The sequence below is a fragment of the Pezoporus flaviventris genome, unplaced genomic scaffold, assembly GCF_033815535.1.
Source record: "Pezoporus flaviventris isolate CSIRO_AGI_PZ_B2104156 unplaced genomic scaffold, CSIRO_AGI_Pfla_v1 ptg000188l, whole genome shotgun sequence".
In the NCBI taxonomy this organism is placed as follows: Eukaryota; Metazoa; Chordata; class Aves; order Psittaciformes; family Psittacidae; genus Pezoporus; species Pezoporus flaviventris.
The window spans coordinates 40,652-57,908 of NW_026892736.1; the positions used below are offsets into that span (position 1 = coordinate 40,652).

A 17,257-nucleotide genomic window follows, 5' to 3' on the forward strand; every position below is an offset into this window, starting at 1 on the left:
TTATGATCCTTTTTGTGGAGACAGATTAGTTGGGCATACTGAGTTCAACTCAAAAGTAAATGCCTGGTAGGAAGCTGTGGGAGCCTCTCCTACAAATGCTCCCAGGGCTTCCCATTCTCTGCTGATACAGATAATCCACCATGGGTTAGTTTCTTCCTGTTCTGATGCTCCCCAGAAGCTTGATTTTCTCTTGAGTTTTAGCAATAACGTGAATTTGAGGAGGCAAAAGAGAGGGATGATGAGGAAAGGAGGTGCTGAGGAAAAATGCATGGCAGTGGTAGGAGTAAGAGGAAACAGGTCTGTAAGGGAAGGAGGGAGGTGAGTAGAAAGGGACAAGTAAGGCATGAAGAGGAAACTGAAGAAGAAAATAAGTGAAACAATGAAAATAAAAGGGGAAAACTACAAAACCAAGTAAATAATCACAAGGAAAATGAACAGAAGTGGTGAACAGAATTGCACACACTGACTGAGACACAGCCTTTCCAAGGAGATTTCCAGACAAGAAAGGTGGAGACCAATGCCCTACATGAAAGGAAGGAAAGGATATAGAACCTTCTCTGTTCCCCAGTGCCAAGGGCTCTTTGGCAATTTTAATATCTCACAGTTCTCAGGCCCACCAATTTATGAGGCTCAAACCACTTGCTGCAGGCACAAGGCGCACAGACCCTTGCGTCAGCACAATGCAGTTCAGCTTCCATAAGCTGATTGCATGCTATAAGCAGATAACAAATTCACAAGACAAGCAAAGCTGTGTTAAAATCCAGCTCCCATTTGGCAAAAGGTTGAGTGAGCCTTTTGGTTTTATTAACCACTGTATTCCTCATTGCCCAACAGAGAAAAGAGCAGAAATGCAGAGTTATCCATGCTGTAAACATCAGGTAAAGCCTTTCCTCTGTATGTCATCCCATTGATCAGCCAGCAGGTAAGTATAATCACCATTAGGATTTAGTATTTTCTCTCGGAATCCCTATCACTTCATTACTTTTTCTCTTCTTGGGGGTGCTGAACCATCTGATGAGGAACAGAAGGCAAAGCTGTTGTAGGCAAGAAGCAGAAGGAGAAACAACAGCAAGTCCTACATTAAGAGATACATTGGCATACTGAAAGAATCAAAAAGACACTCCATATGTATTAATATGCATATGGAGCAAACACATCCTATGTAAGAAACTGTGGGAAAGGTTCACTGGAAGCCTTGATTTAAGGTAGGTTTCCAATGAAGCAGGAGCAGAATTGCACTGTCTGGAGCTGGGGTTACCTAGACTTTCCTTCCCTAGGTGGGAAACTGCTCACATAACAGAAGCCTTCATCACGCCTATGGACCATCTCTGAAGTCATTGGAAACAGCATTTGTGAGGTCTGAAAACACCTTCTCCTTCCATCATCTCATCATGATGTGATGACAGAAGGGATCCCAAGAGTGTTCAAGTGGGCTTTATCTCAACGATCCTGCTGAAAGTAGCATTGAGAATGACCTGAAAGATGGCGCTGATCTTCCAGTTAACCCTGCAAATACCCATGCATCCAAACTGAGAGTGCTGTGCCCGTCAGCAAGGAGACCTACACCACAGAATCACAAAATCATAGAACAGTTAGGGTTGGAAAGGACCTGAACATCATCCAGTTCCAACCCCCTGCCATGGACAGGGACACCTCACACTAAACCATGGCACCCAAGGCCTCATCCAACCTGGTCTTCAACACTGCCAGGGATGGAGCATTCACAACTTCCCTGGGCAACCCATTCCAGTGCCATGTACAGCCCTGACTCATCTCCCTTTCCTAGTATCACAGACCTGACACAAGAAGGAAGGAAGGAAAAAAAGGACAGACTCCATCACCTCCCAACTGCCACCACTGGCAAACACATCCAAGCACAATGATCTGACTGCTTCTCACCCTAAAGCTCCTCTGGGTTTGGGCAAAACAACTGCCCTTAGAAGCCTCTCTGAAAGAACTACCCGCAGAAGCAAAAGACACAGAACATCTCAAATGACTATTCATTCCAAGCAGACTTCCTTCCCTAATTCTGAGGGTTCACATACAGTCCTTTTGGGAAATAGGACTGAAGGTCAGGAATTCAAAGGAGTTAATCCCATCCTTCATCTTCTTTCTGACCAACTCTGGGGCATCCCACAACCAGGCTGTCTGCAGAGAACATAGGTTCCACCCGCATTATCCTCTCTGCTACCTACAGGCTTTCACCTACAACGTCTTTACTACATACGTGCTCCTCCACCATGGGACGAGGCAGGCTCTTAGGAAGAGCAAATCTAAATAAAGCAGTTTCTCAGCACCGAAGCAGGTCAGGAAAGCACATCCCAATCCACACTCCTTCCTGTCAGCGCCGCTGACGAGCCACAGCATTGTCTTTTTCACACTTGGCTTAAAAACTGCAGTGACTTAATCCCTGGTCAGTACAAAAGCCCTGTTGGAGATAGGTCCGTGCTGTTACCAGGCCAGACATCTGTCAGTGCAATAGAGGGACAGGGAAGGAACAGTGACACTCGGTGGCCCTTTGGTCCTGCTTTCGATGATAACACAAGGCGCTGGAGCTTAATTGGGGATGGCACAAAGCCCAGCACAGGGTGGGGGTGAGAAGGGTGGAAAACTTTGTCATGCTTTGGCTGCATCCCTGCCCCCAGAAGCTGTGCAAGTACACAGGAGTAAGCTGATTGTTCAAGGGAGGGTTCCTGTGAAGCAGGTCTTTAGGGACCAGATCCTTACTGGAAAGCCCAAGTAAAAATAGGCAGGTTTTGGTTATCAGGCTGGCTGATGGACTGTGACATTCCTGGGTAGGCAAAGAAGGAGGATTTTTCACTGCATTTAACTTATCCAGCTCACCACTTCCCTCCCACACTTCACTAATACCTGGGCTTTAAATACCTCTTTGGGGGGAGACATGAGGACTTAGCAGGGACAGAAGAGCAACCCTGAGATGGATCATCCCTATTCACATTTTCCCAGTAGTTATCTGCACACAGACACTGATGTCTGTGCAGATGCTACCCTCAAAGATAACATTTCCATCACTTTGAGGGGTTGTGCAGATGTGGCGTAAGCAGGCTCATCCAGTTCCACTAGAGCAGGTTGCTCCAAGCCCCATCCAACCTGGCTTTGAACACTGCCAGGGATGGGGCAGCCACAGCTTCTCTGGGCACTCCCCCAGTTATCTGAGCAGGAGTGATGAGGAGCATGGGAATATTATGAATACATGGCATGGACATCACTGTAGAACCTTCCAGTGGTGGTGCCCCCTTCCTTTGAGAGACTAACTAAATGAACCGATGGGGACCCTGATCAGTGCCAGCCCCACACAGCACACAGCCTAAGGATCATCTTAAAACAGCAGTGGATGGAGAGCTGTCCTGCCAACAGAAGGCTCGATGCTGTTTCTCATACTGCATCACTTGCCAATGTGTGGTTGGAAACCCAGGTAGCAGTTCTGCAGGACTGGAGACCTTCTTTACAGGCACTGCTCACTTTGCTGGTGCTCTCATATGGAGGAGGAATAGTCACCTCATACACAAGCTCTTGATAGATCTTGACTGACTTCAGTGCCGTGCAACAGCCTCTTGTAGAGCACTTCCCGCTACAGAAAAGCAGAGCTGAACACTTACACTGCTCAGCTTCCATGTAACCAAATAAAGGCTCCTGTGAGGCATCCCTACAGCTATTAACATTCAGGCTACGGCAAACAAAGAGAAGCCAAACTTGAAGTAGAAGAAGCAGCCAAAAAAGATTGGACACGTGCCTGGAAAAAGCACAAGGACTCCAAATGAACTAGTGAGGCAAAGAGATGGAGGTACCGGGGAGCTCTGCCCTTCACACCAGGAAAACTCAGCACACATCGAGACCTCTCCTGGCTCCCGCATCAGCAACTTCACATACCCAAGTGAAACACTCAAGGGAGACCCTCTGCACTTGGCACTTACTGAAGGTGGTGTCCAGGTGACAAAATAACTGGGGCTAGAAACAGACTGAAGACTAAACTCCTACTGTTACTGCCCAGCACCCATTTCATCACCAGTTAAAGAGCATTTGCCAGCTAGGGTGAAACATGAAATGATGGAATAGACTCAAATGAAAATGCAAGAAGAAATGCTGGGGAAGTGGGAGACAACAAAACACAAACCAAAAATGCACCAGGCAGACTCAGCCTGTGTCAAAAGAAACATTCCCTGCACTTTATGCCAGAGGAAAATGGCCCCAAAGCCACATGTGCCTGCAGCACATGCTCCTGACTAGTACCCATGGGTACTTGTGAACTGGAGATGTTCAGGAGATCATGTAGCTCACCTTAATCCCCACTTTTCTTATGCAGCACAGGGAAGAAACTACCACCATCTGTTTCAATCAATAAAGACAGTCCAATCTGACACCCCAAAGAGGCTGGGACAAGCAGCTCAACTGCTCTTGCAACCAGCACACTTGGAAGGAAGACAGTGAATGCACCTCCTAACAACTACAGTTAGGAACTGGCTGATGTCCTCTTCTTGGCTTAAGCTGTCCCTTACATATTTTTTATGACAGACAGTAGCTGCAGACATCTTTACAACCCACAAATGTGAAAGCCTTTTCTATCTCCTAGTGATAGAGACACCCAATGATAAGCTAACAGTGTGCTGCGTAAAGAAGATTAACTTTCAATGTGGTGTTCTCTCTTGTCGCTGGCTGCCCCCCTTTTCTCTTGCTTTAAAAGAAAGGGCAGATTTACCAAATTCATAATTTCTCAAAAACTGGGCACCTTGTTATAGCCTTTATCACATCAGTTGCATCTCAAAGCTACTTAGCGCTCATCTTTGTGTCCCCGTTTCAGGCTACTTGCCTCTACACCTTCCCTTTGCTGGAGATTTTCCTACCCTCTTTGAGGCAGGATGCTCACCAAGCAGCACATGCGGCTTGGTGGTGTTCCACTTACATAAATAATGCTGCCCACTGCAGTATTTTCCTTACTCCTTCTCTCCTCTTTACTCTCAGTTGCTGTTCATCTTGCTCCCTGTAGCCTGGAGAAGAGAAGGCTGCATGGAGACCTCAGAGCAGCCTTCCAGTACCTGAAGGGGGGCTATAGGGATGCTGGGGAGGGACTCTTCATTAGGGACTGGAGTGACAGGACAAGGGGTAACGGGTTAAAACTGAAACAGGGGAAGTTTAGATTGGATATAAGGAAGAAGTTCTTTCCTGTTAGGGTGGTGAGGCACTGGAATGGGTTGCCCAGGGAGGCTGTGAATGCTCCATCCCTGCTGGTGTTCAAGGCCAGGTTGGACAGAGCCTTGAGTGCCATGGTTTAGTGTGAGGTGTCCCTGCCCATGGCAGGGGGGTTGGAACTGGATGATCTTAAGGTCTGTTCCAGCCCTAACTATTCTATGTGTCTATGATTCTGTATCTCCCCTGGCTTTATCTGGTTCTGTCTTCAGTCAGATGTTCAGATGAATTCTCTCCACCTTTGTCCAAGAAGAATTCCCTCCCTGCCATGGGTTGCTAAATTCCTTCCATAATGAGGTTTCTTTGAAATTCCTATAAGCCTTCTCTCAAACTGGAATAATTTTGTGCCATCCCATCACAGATTCCAGTTCAGAGACCCCGGACAGCATCAAAAGTCTTTTCAAACAAACAAAAAAGCCATTTCTGCTCCCTATTCAATTCTTGGTAATCCCTCACAGGCTACAGTGACTTTTTGGTGGCTTTCCAAATGCTCATAGGCATATTTTTAAACATAAAGTATGCAAGAGTAACCTGAATCTAGGGCGTGCTTAGCCAAGCATTAGATATTGGTGAAGTTCCAACCCTAACTATTCTACGATTCTATGATTTCAAGTTCACTCTCAGATGAAAATCTGAAGGTTTTAGGCACGGCTACAGCATGATGAGAATCACAGAGTTTTGTTCTATTTTATACCTGCTTTATAACCAACCAACATTATAATCAGCTGACAGATCCCATTACCTGGAGGACTAAACATTCTGCATTGAACCCCTACAGGTATTTCATAAGTGACATGAATAAAAGGTAGGAAACAGTTATCATGGAATCATGGCATTGTTTGTGTTGGAAGGGACCTTCAAGCTCATCCAGTTCCACCCCCTGCCACAGGCAGGGACCCCTTCCACTAGAGCAGCTTGCTCCAAGCCCCTGTGTCCAACCTGGCCTTGAACACTGCCAGGGATGGGGCAGCCACAGCTTCTCTGGGCACCCTGTGCCAGCACCTCAGCACCCTCCCAGGGAAGAGCTTCTGCCTAAGAGCTCATCTCAGTCTCCCCTGGCAGGTTCAAGCCATTCCCCTTGGCCTGTCCCTACAGGCCCTTGTCCAGAGCCCCTCTCCAGCTTTCCTGTAGCCCCTTTAGGCACTGGGAGCTGCTCTAAGGTTAATTGTAATTAACTTTGGCAAGCCTCTCTCCACCACTCTACCTAACGCCAGATCTTCCTAGTGAAAGCAGACAGAACTAATACCAGCCTTTCATATGTGTTTAACACTTAAATCAGTAAGAAACCCCATGTTTCCTCGGAAAGAACTACCAGGATGACAGCAGCAGGGCCAAGCTACATGAAAGTAAATTTGGCCTTTTTTGCCTAATATTGAGCAGAGGTTAATCTTTCCACTCCCCATGCATTTTAATTTCCATATTGTCAGCTTCTATTTAGTATTTTTAGGCTCTGTACTTGTACTTGTTTGGTTTTCCTTTTCCATTTGGCTCTTCTGTCACATTCTGAAGCCCTTATCTACACTGAACTGAAGAGGACGTCACTGAATGTTGATCAGAAGATGTTAAAATAACCTTAAACTGAAGCCCACACTGGCCTGAATCTACCAGAAAACATGTTCCTTTCCTTCTGATGCAACTAAACTTGCAATTCCTCTGACACAGCACTGCCTTTGGCACACTTCACAGCACACTATGGTATTTATAACATCAATAACATGTCAGAGGGCTACAATATTTAGCTGGCTGTTGCTAAGGTTTTGCGTTCTACTTTGTTTAGTAAGTTGATCCCTCCTCTGCTCTTCTAATTGGGTAGCAACTTTCTAGAGTAAATGACTGGATCTCCCCAGCAATAGTTGTTGGAAGTGATTAAACTGATGACAAATGTGGAAAGACTGCTCTTCCCAACAACAGTTAATCCCATATCACAACCAAATGGGGTACAGTTAAGCAGATGAGAGCAAACTAAGTGTGAATTGAAGGCATTGCTGGTTTTCTACCTTTGGCTAGTACCTGGAATGTTGTAACTCTCAAGGATTCCTACTGTTTCAGGCAAATCTACAACCTGACAAAGCAGGTGAACACCAACCTCGTTGTATAAATCACTGAATTCTTCAACCACATCTTTCGGGATCCTTTGCCCGTTGTTGGTAAGGTGATAAGCCACCCCATTCTTGGAGTAAAGACTGATCCGGCCAACACTCCTCTCGCCATCAGTGGTCTCTTCAAGTAAACCATTGTCTTCTGCTAGATGATAGACTGGGTTTCCATGTGAACCATGAATCCACGTAGCTCCCAGTTCAAAAGTGGCGTGCCCTGCAGGAGAGTAAAGCAAGCAAAGCAGTTAGTGAAGCCCAGCTGCCTGAAAGCTGGTCACACTCAACCCTGGATGTCCCTGCGCAACAGCAGACTGATTGCTCAAGGACAACACAAGTTTGAACATCATTTGAGTGAGCTTCCTCTGTTAGACGTGCTAGACATATCTAAAACATGAAGTGTTCTTCACACCTTTCCTTCAGGATACTAGAAGGTGCTAGAAGGATGGGATGTTTTCAATAAAGATAGATCACAGTGACACATCTCTGATACTTAAGGCAGAATCCAGAATCTCCTACTTGCCAGTGCTTAGCATGGACGTTGCTAACTGCTTTATCCTTGCTACTTGGCCTTTCTAAGTCATCGTCTCCAAACCTGCACTTTAGAACATGATCAAACAGCAGAGGATGAACTGATCATGTTGCAGCACGAGCCCTGTAGTAGTGGGAAGGAAAAGAAACCTCACTGCACTGCTGCAAAAAGGACATACAAGAATATTTACATAAATACTATAGCTGTAGGGAAAGAACAGAGTACCTAAAGACTCCACACACTGTATTCAAGAGGAGGGGATGGATATCAGGACACAGGAAGAAAAGCATCTATAGCAGGGAGATGTAGGAAAATTTGGGTTGCCCATCATTGGCCTGCACACTGAAACTTGTCCTGTGATTAAAAATGGATGTTATTTACAAGCATACCTCAGATCAACGGCAATACAAAAATGCATTTCCATTCCCCACATAAGTAAATGGGTTCTGTTTTATTATTTATGCCTTCGAAAACTTAAATCAGGTTCTTTAGAAAGATGCACTGTCAGGATGAACACCAAAGGCATTTAGCCTTCATCACCTACACTCTCTGCCTGCAAAACACAGGGAGTTTGGTCAGCCCCACTCTCTCCCTTTGGGCATGTAAGAATAGGACAAGGGGCATGGCTTTATCTTGCCAGAGGGAAGACTGAGCTGAGCTCTTAGGCAGAAGCTCCTCCCTGTGAAGCTGCTGAGGCACTGGCACAGGGTGCCCAGAGAAGCTGTGGCTGCCCCATCCGTGGCAGTGTCCAAGGCCAGGCTGTACAGGGACATGTTCAGGAGCACAAAGGAGGTGCTAAAACTAAGCCTGGGTCATGTCCTCCACCCACAGTTTTACAGGTTCTCAGAACTCCAAAGCTGATTTCAAGTCTACTGAAGCTGAGCTCTCCCAGCATCCCAGCCAGCACCACGCTGTGCCGCTCACTGCCCATGTGTGTGAATGCCTGATTATAGTTAATAGGATCCTGCTCGATGAAGAAAGGATCATGCAGTTATCAGTCATCACATACTGCTTAACATGTAAATACATGCTCAGGCAGAATGACACTGCAGCACTCTGCTGTAATGCAGTTAAGTAATGGGTGAGAGCTCCAGGAAATGCTGCTCTAAGATATTGCCTCCAAGGGAAGCTCCATGTGTCTTGTTTTTCAAGCACGCAACCACCTCCCCATTAAGGAACACACTGATCTCCCTTCAAAATATGCATCATAGGTCAGGGGAGCACAAGATTTCTACGTGTCCCTAAAACAAAGCATGTGCTTCAGAGCAAACAGCATCGAGTGTGAGCATTTAAGGTACCACAAACTCCACTACACTCCCACAGCACCCAGCCCAGTGGAAACAACTGCTGTGCCCTGGCAGCCAAAGGTAGAGAGCTCATAAATACTGCATTTGGCAGCCACTTGTTAATGCAATCCTCCTGCGAGTCCTCACATGCCAGATCAGCAGCAGCAATGCTGCTTTATGTCAGCTTGCTCTCCTTCTCTTTATCTATGGGGCACCTGAGCTTTGGAAGTAAGAAATCTTCCTCTCACTGTCTTGGTGCTTGGTAACAACCATGCTGCGTTCAGAGTTCTCCTGTTTTCAGTGAGGAATACAAGCAAATAGCAATAAATTAGGAATAGTCATTCTTAGCTGCGAGACTTAGAAGCTCACTATCGTTGCTAGCAAGCAGATAAGCCACTTGGACCCGGTGTAAGTTACACACTGAATTATTGAAGTGTAAAACTAAATAACATCTTTTAAAATAGAGATAACTAATTTACTTTCAGGGCCTTAAAAGGCTTTGGTCTCAATGCAAATCTACTTCCAATGAATCTTTCAATACCACAAGGAAAGGAAAAAACCCTGCTTCCTATTAATCCTCACACAAAACAGGCAGTTTTCCTATTAATCCTCACACAACAATATACCATGCCAGCAGTTTTCCAAAGGAACACAGAGATTGCGTATCAGGACTTGGGAATTTTCCCATTTCACTTTGCAGCCCTGACTAATCCTTGAGCATCCTGTCATGAAATATCATGGATACAGGTGTTCTATCTCATGTACAAGAAATACACTTAGAACCCACAAACACACGAACCCTCTGCCTCACCTGAGCTAGAAATGATGAAGCAAAACTCGAAAATTCCCCTGTGCTGAATGGATCCAGTTGGAACTGGAGGAGCTTTAAGGTCCTTTCCAACCTGAACCATCCTGTGATTCTATGAGTCTCATAACTAATGGGGTTTGCACCAGGGCTCTGCCTCCCCTAAACCAATGCTGCCACGACTGGGCTGGCAGCACAAGGAGATAGATGCTCTGTGCAGCTGAGGTGAACTCCTGTTCCTTGCAAGACATAGCATGGCTCAGTGAGAGCGGAAATGTCAAGATACAACCCCGAGAAGGTGCTACCATAGCTCTGTTGAAGATTTAAATCAGTTCTTTAGTCAAGTGTGCAAACGGGGGAATGGCCAGAAAAGTTTAACGTTTAAATGTTTAACATTTAAGTTTAACGTTTGGGGGTTGGAACTGGATGATCTTGAAGTCCTTTCCAACCCTAACTGTTCTATGATTCCAAATGACATTTACAGAGGCTGGGTTTGTTCAGCCTGGAGAAGAGAAGGCTCATGGAGACCTTGTCATCATGCTCCAGTACTTAAAGGGTGGCTACAAAGATGGAGAATCCCTTTCTACACGGAGTCCCATGGAAAGGACAAGGGGTGATGGGCACAAATTACTGCTGGGGAGACTGCAACTGGAACCAAGAGGAATATTTTTTCCCAATGAGAACAATCAGTCATTGGAATCATCTCCCCAGGGAAGTGGTGACTCCCCAGCATTGGACACTGTTAAGACTGGGCTGGACAGGGTGCTGGGACATCTGGTCTAGGTCATGCTTTGCCTAAAAAGGTTGGACCAGATGATCCTTGAGGTTTTTTCCAACCTGGGATTCTAGTACCCCAGACAAACAGATCCAAATGGTCCTATGCTGAAGACCTGGAAGAACCACTTCTATAAAAGGATTTTGTAAGCTTGAGCCAGTTGTGAGAAATGAGCAGGTAGCACAGAAGAGAACACAGCACAGGACCATGCTGCCCTTTTTGCCCTTGCACCAGGGAACAAGGAAGTTCTGAGTCTATGCTGCTTGTGTAGATCACCACCCACCACAGCTTCAAGACTGTTTAACTGAAGGACACATGAAGCTGCGAAGCACTCAAGGGGCCATAACACAGACCCACCTCGGGAGAGAACTGCAGTCCATACCCACAGTGTCACTGACAGTTTGTAGGGGATAAGACAGATGGGAAAGACATTAAAAGATCAAGACTTTGGATTCCAGTCCTTTGCTCTGCAAATCGCATCTACAAACTGCCAGATCTCCACCAGGCTGCTCTTGCCTCGTATTAGTTAACAAACAGGAGGTATGCTCCCAGCAAAGACATGAGTTACACGTGAGGGTGTGCAAAGGTGAGAGAATTGGTCTCAATACCACTACAACACCACTATTTCCACAAGTGCACTGACAACACGATTTATTTCTCCCTCAAGATTCCCAGTCTTCAACACTTCCCTCCTCCTGCAGACACGATCCAGGATATTTTTAATCCAGAGTATTGTGAGTAAAGGACACACTTCCCATTCCAACCTCTATGCCAAGTCTCGGCAGCATGGAGAGTGCCCTATTCCAACCCTGGAGGTTAGATTTGTCCGACTGCCTTCACATTCATTTCCCTTCTGCAAGTTCATAGGACACAGCTGTTTATTACCGAGTAAAACAGGGTCAGTGATGCAAGCACCTACACATAAATAGAAAGAAGGGCAGCAAGAGGCCAGAGTTAACAACACAGAGAGTGGGATCAGAAACAGAACTAGGTAATTGAAATCAGGAAGGCAACTCAGTAGAAGTGAAGAGCTTTTTGCCTCCTGCAGAGAAGAGACAGGCAAGACCCTTCTAGATAGCACGGAAAGTCTCCCTGAGTACAACTTTTGTCCCAGTAGTTTTGCATTTAGAGATTTGACAAACCCAACTGATGCTGGATTAAAACATCCAGTGTCTGCACCTTTATTACATGCCGAGAAAGGAAGCTCCAGAAGTAGGAAAGCTGCAAATCAGGATGAAAGGGTACATTGAAGAGGTTTTTCCAGCAGCCTGATTCACAGTGGGTGGTGCCCTACACACTAAATTAGTCCTAGGGAAATGAATGGGGCTATTTGTGAAACAGAATAGGCTGGAGCTTGCTCCTGTGGAAGTGACAGAAGTCACAGAGAACCAGCCCTTCCCCAGCCAGATTCACTGATGGCTCTTCATCAAGTCAAGCTCAAAACCACTGGTGAAAACTCTCTCAATACAGCTAATCACAGCCCTGTTAAACAGAGCACTCCCTGTACCAGTGATAAGTCACTGACAGCTTTATTTCACAGGGTCTGGAGCAGCCCTCCCTCCGAAGAGATGCACACACTGAAGGGATGCACAAACCTCCAAAGAGATGCATGGCTCAGATTCACCACCCACCTCCAAAAGCACCAACATCCCACCTCAACCAACCTTCTTCTGGCTGGAAAAGCACACTGCTAAAGTGAGTTTAACCTCATGACAGCACTAAACCCTGTGAGCAGAGCAAAGCAAACCCCCCCCAAGGGCTCCCCGAAGGCTGCTCTTACCAAGTTTCACACTCTGCACGCGGCCTCCGATGCGGTCAGTCGCCTCAAGGACAGTTACATCCGTGAAGCCGCTTTCCAGGAGCGCTTTGGCTGCTGAGAGGCCTGCAAGCCCAGCACCAATGATCACTATTCGAGGCTGTCGCTTTCTCCGTAGGCCACTACTGAGAGGATCATCCGTGCTGTCTGCAGATATGTCACAACTTTGCATGCCGTCCAAGCTCTCTTTCTAAGGAACCTGAAGGGGAAGAAGCACACGAGGGCTTTGATCAGGGCAAAAAACTTCTCCTCTGCAGTTCAAAATCAAAGAAGAGGAGCAGAAAAGAAAGGGAACGTGTGAATTAAACCCAGCCGTCAAAGTGGGATGTGTAAGGATAACTGAGGTCAAATAGGGATGCACCAACATTTTAGACTGGAGCAACAGCGCTGGAGGCTCCAGACATCCCCACCCTCTTGTACCATGTAGACTATTTGAGGAGAAGTCAAAGGATTTTCTACCTCCCATCTCTTTATATAACCTCCAAAAGTGGCAATTTTGTGGTAAAGACAAAGACAAAGCAAACCTCATGCCCAGTGCTGACAAGTCCCACAACACAGAGATGAAGCTTCACTTTGCCTCTGTGGCAACCACAAAGCATAAGCTGCAGATCAGATAACTAGGGGACTAGGTAAAGAGGATTTAGCTCAAAGCACGGAGATCAGAGATCAAACCAGCCATTATAGAAATGGTACAGATAGAAATGTTTCAACTGATGAAAGCCAACAAGGGCCAGCTCAAAAACTCAGCCACGGGAGGTAACCCCTGTCCTGCCACATCAGGATCAGCCTCAGGCTTTGATGAAGAGTGGTTCAAACCCATACCAGCCCTCACTATTCCAATTCTATGTCCACCTACCCAATGTGTCTGACTGCTATTCCAAGCAGTATCCTATTGTTCATGTACATCCTTAGCTCTCAGGTCCCATCACATTATTTAAGCTCATGGCCTGAGCCCATGGTTAAGGTTAAACCTTAATCAGGGACCAGCAGTATAGGATGTCTTTATATAGAGAAGCATAGAATCAACCAGGTTGGGAAAGCCCTTTCAGCTCACCCAGTCCAACCATTCCCAGCACTGCCAAGGCCACCACTGCCCCATGGCACTGAGGCCTCGTCTCCACGCTGTGTGAACACTTGCAGGGACGGTGCCTGCAGCCCTGCCCTGGGCAGCCTGTTCCAATGCCTGAGCACCCTCTGGGGCAGGAATTGGTCCTCAGCTCCATCTAAACCTGCCCTGGGGCAGCTTGAGGCCGGTTCCTCTTGTCCCATCCCTTGTTCCTTGGGAGCAGAGCCCAGCCCCTCCTGGCTCCATCCTCCTGTCAGGCACTTGTAGGGAGCCATCAGGTCCCCCCTGAGCCTTCTCTTCTCCAGACTGAACCCCCCAGGTCCCTCAGCCATTCCCCATCACACTTGTGCTCCAGGCCCTGCACCAGCTCCACTGCCCTTCTCTGGCCCTGCTCCAGCTCCTCAATGTCTCTCTTGCAGTGCAGGGCCCTGTAACTAACTCTGCCCCTGCCAACACAGTTCCAACAGCCACTGAACAACACAACAAGTGACACCGAGCCAGCTCTGGCTGCAGTTGAGATATAAACTTCTACCTGCGATTGCATCAATCATCTCCCTGTTTTCTTCTCCTGACCAACACATCCCAGCTAGCAGATCCTTGCCATAGGGAACCAGACATTAGCGTTTGGAGAGTTATTTCCAAGCTCAAGTCAAACACATCAAGCATCTGATGCTTTCTAGTCCATGGGGAAAGAGTCACAACTCTTGTCAGCTTGACAAGCAGAAAAGCTGTGAGCAGCCAAACCCAGGCACTGGTCTTCTGAGCAAGCTGGATTTGAAAGCAATACAACAAGAGGCAGGAGTGAATGATTTCCTCCCTGTTCCACAAGAAATAGTGACAATCTGGAGCAGGCAGAGAGGTGGAGGATGCAAAGCTTCCTCCCTATAGCAAGCTGGTCAAGTTTCCAGCTGGAGACACCTCAAGACTTGCCTCTACTTGGCTTTGATGCCGATTCATTCCTCTTGAGGACTTTGCTTGAGCCCTGTCCATCACTGGTCCTTTACCTCCCTTTCCAAGCATGTCCATTTATTGACTTTTAATCTAACAAGTTAGGAAGTGATGTTTCTCTGGGTTCAGATCTTTAATATGGGCCACAAATATTGGGGTCTTGCTATTCAGAGCTTCAGGGAAGTCTGCCTCCAGGATATGAAGGGTAAAGCAGCACAGTTATTAACTGGTACCTAGGAGATGCCACATTAAGTCCTACTGAAGAGCCTGGGGTTGGTTCAAAGAGGAATGACCCTCTTCTGCAAGTACCAGCTTCCAGCAGTAAGGGATCCAATATGGATGCTGTAAGATAGCACTAATGTCTGGACCTCTGAGCCTGAGAAACCCATGGACTTCTCCCCCATGCATTTGCCGACTCCCTTCTGAATCCCTCTGTACTTTTGGCCTTCACAACCATTTTTGGTGAGAAGCTCCACAGCCTGTTACCCTACTGCAAACATTCATGTTCTTTTGGTGGTTTCAACACTGCTATGCGATGAAAACTGAGGATAGCCCTCAAAACTATAGTGGAAGAAACACTGAACACTCATTCCCTGTTCATATTCTCCGTGGTGCTAAGGACTTTCATATATAATCCTAGTCATCTCTATTTCAGGAAGAAATAAATCTTAACCTGGCTAGTCCTTTGTGAGCCATTACAAACCCACAGCTGAAACGACTCTTACTAAAATCACAGCATGGTTAGGGTTAGAAAGGACCCTAAGATCATCTAGTTCATCTCTTCAGGACTTATTACAACCCATAGACATTCTACGACACTCTCCACTTCTCAGCCAGTCTCCAGGAAACACATTGATCCGTGTATTTTAATTGACAAAGCAAAGAAACATCTTTTCTGCCATCTATATCCTATAGAACGGAATTGGTTTAGCTCAGGTCTTTAAGCACAGCTTTCCTAATCCTGGCTTCAGCAAACTTGTGTGAATTCGTCACACGAAAGCTTCAATTTCTTGCCCTCCCCTCCTGTTGCAGTGTTTTAATAGTGGATTAGGTGGCTCATCCAGATGGATGAGACAATGCCAGGGTATTCTGTGTGTACAGAGTCCTTGTTTAGAACCCACCCTTGATAAGCCAACAACCTGCACTGTACAATCAGCAGGGGAAGGCAATTAAAACTGATCAAAACCTTGAGCTTTCCAACCAGGATCCATGCTCCATGTGGAAAGAACAGATGAGATAATTATATGAATCCCCACTACACTTGATTTCAGTATCAATTATACACTCTGTTAGGCTTATAAGACAAGCACATAAAACACATTAGATGCAATGCTCTCCCTCAATACTTGCCAAGCCACCAGCCAGGGCTTGAGCCAGTATTACTGGGTCCTCTGACACACAGCTAGTTTGGCTTTTGACTTTCTGATTGCCAAAAAGGGGTTGCTTCTTCTCTTTCTGAAAGAGTGTGTGAGTTGTTGTACAGTGAATCTCCCTGAGGCTGTGATTTGACTTTGGGTCCAAGAGCTAAGTCACAGTTGCACTAAAACTCCCCCTCGCTTTGTCTTGCTCACAACTTTCATGTGAGACAACTAACAGGCACTGGTGGTCAAAGCCAGGCTGGACAGAGCCTTGGGTGCCATGGTTTAGTGTGAGGTGTCCCTGCCCATGGCAGGGGGGTTGGAACTGGATGATCTTAAGGTCCTTTCCAACGCTGACTATTCTATGATTCTATGGTTACCCACAAGAAAGAAATACCCAAATACACATATTCTTTCTGTCTTAAAAATATAGCTTTGAGCCTCTTACCTCTTGTGCATCAGTGACTCATTATATTTTAATCACTTCTTCCAGATCTGCTCCCTTTTCTCCGTCTTTATCACCACCCTGCCCTTGCCTCCCCCTCATTCATCCCTTCTCACTACTGTTCCCTTGATTCAAAAAATACCTTTAAAAAGTCCTTCAAAACAACCTTTGCCCAAAAAAGCCCTTGAGCACAACAGGTTTCCAGCAGACAAATCTTTGCAGAGATATATTTTCTATGGTGGGCATCATTCTACCAACCCAGCATCATGGGTTTCCATTCCTGGCATTTGTACGCTTCAATCCTATGAGCTCCCCATCCCTTCCTCTCTGCTGATCTTAGTTACCCTCCAAAGGAAATGGCTCTTTTCCTCAGCATCTGTGAACAGGACTTAACACCAGCACTACCCTGGCAATAACTGAGAGATAATGTTGAACAGACTCTTGTGTTTCATCCTATTATTAAAGATACATTCTGCATATATTCCTTTACATAGAGTGCCTTTACTTATGTCAATGGCAACGCAGAAACAGCATGAATGCAAATGCTACCCTACCTTCCCTACCTTTAAAGCAGCAGAAACAGTAATAAAGCTCAGAGGAATGTCCACTTCATGGTATTTTCCTCTCATCTTGTCAACAAAGCCTTGCAGGGCCCAAGGAAGAAGCCAGAGAATTTAGGCAGTTCACAGCTCTTCTCTGCATTACAATACTCTCAGACCAGGCTATTCTTTGAGGACCTTTCAGGAAAAGGTCACCAAGGCTCCAGCAACTTAAAAATACAAAACCAAAATAAACAAGACCATTTCTCAAGGAAATCTGCTATTCTTAGCTCAAACACTCTTGCAGTACTATCCTTTGGGATGACACAAAGACTCAGGGAAGGCAACATACTGAAAACAATGCTTGCGTGGGTAAAGGCTTGTCTAGT

At 46.2% G+C, this 17,257-nt stretch overlaps 1 protein-coding gene across 3 annotated transcripts in view; it reads right to left on the bottom strand.

Moving 5' to 3' along the window:
* Positions 1 to 17,257, bottom strand: part of LOC133262089 (spermine oxidase-like) — a 57,650-nt gene that overhangs the window by 11,715 nt on the left and 28,678 nt on the right. For all 3 annotated transcript variants that reach the window (XM_061441009.1, XM_061441010.1, XM_061441008.1), the window contains exons 2-3: positions 12,477 to 12,711; positions 7,292 to 7,518 (exon numbers count right to left, since the gene is read on the bottom strand). In XM_061441009.1, the coding sequence (XP_061296993.1) occupies positions 7,292 to 7,518; positions 12,477 to 12,684 (435 nt within the window). In that variant the 5' untranslated portion in view covers positions 12,685 to 12,711. The remainder of the gene's footprint in view (positions 1 to 7,291; positions 7,519 to 12,476; positions 12,712 to 17,257) is intronic.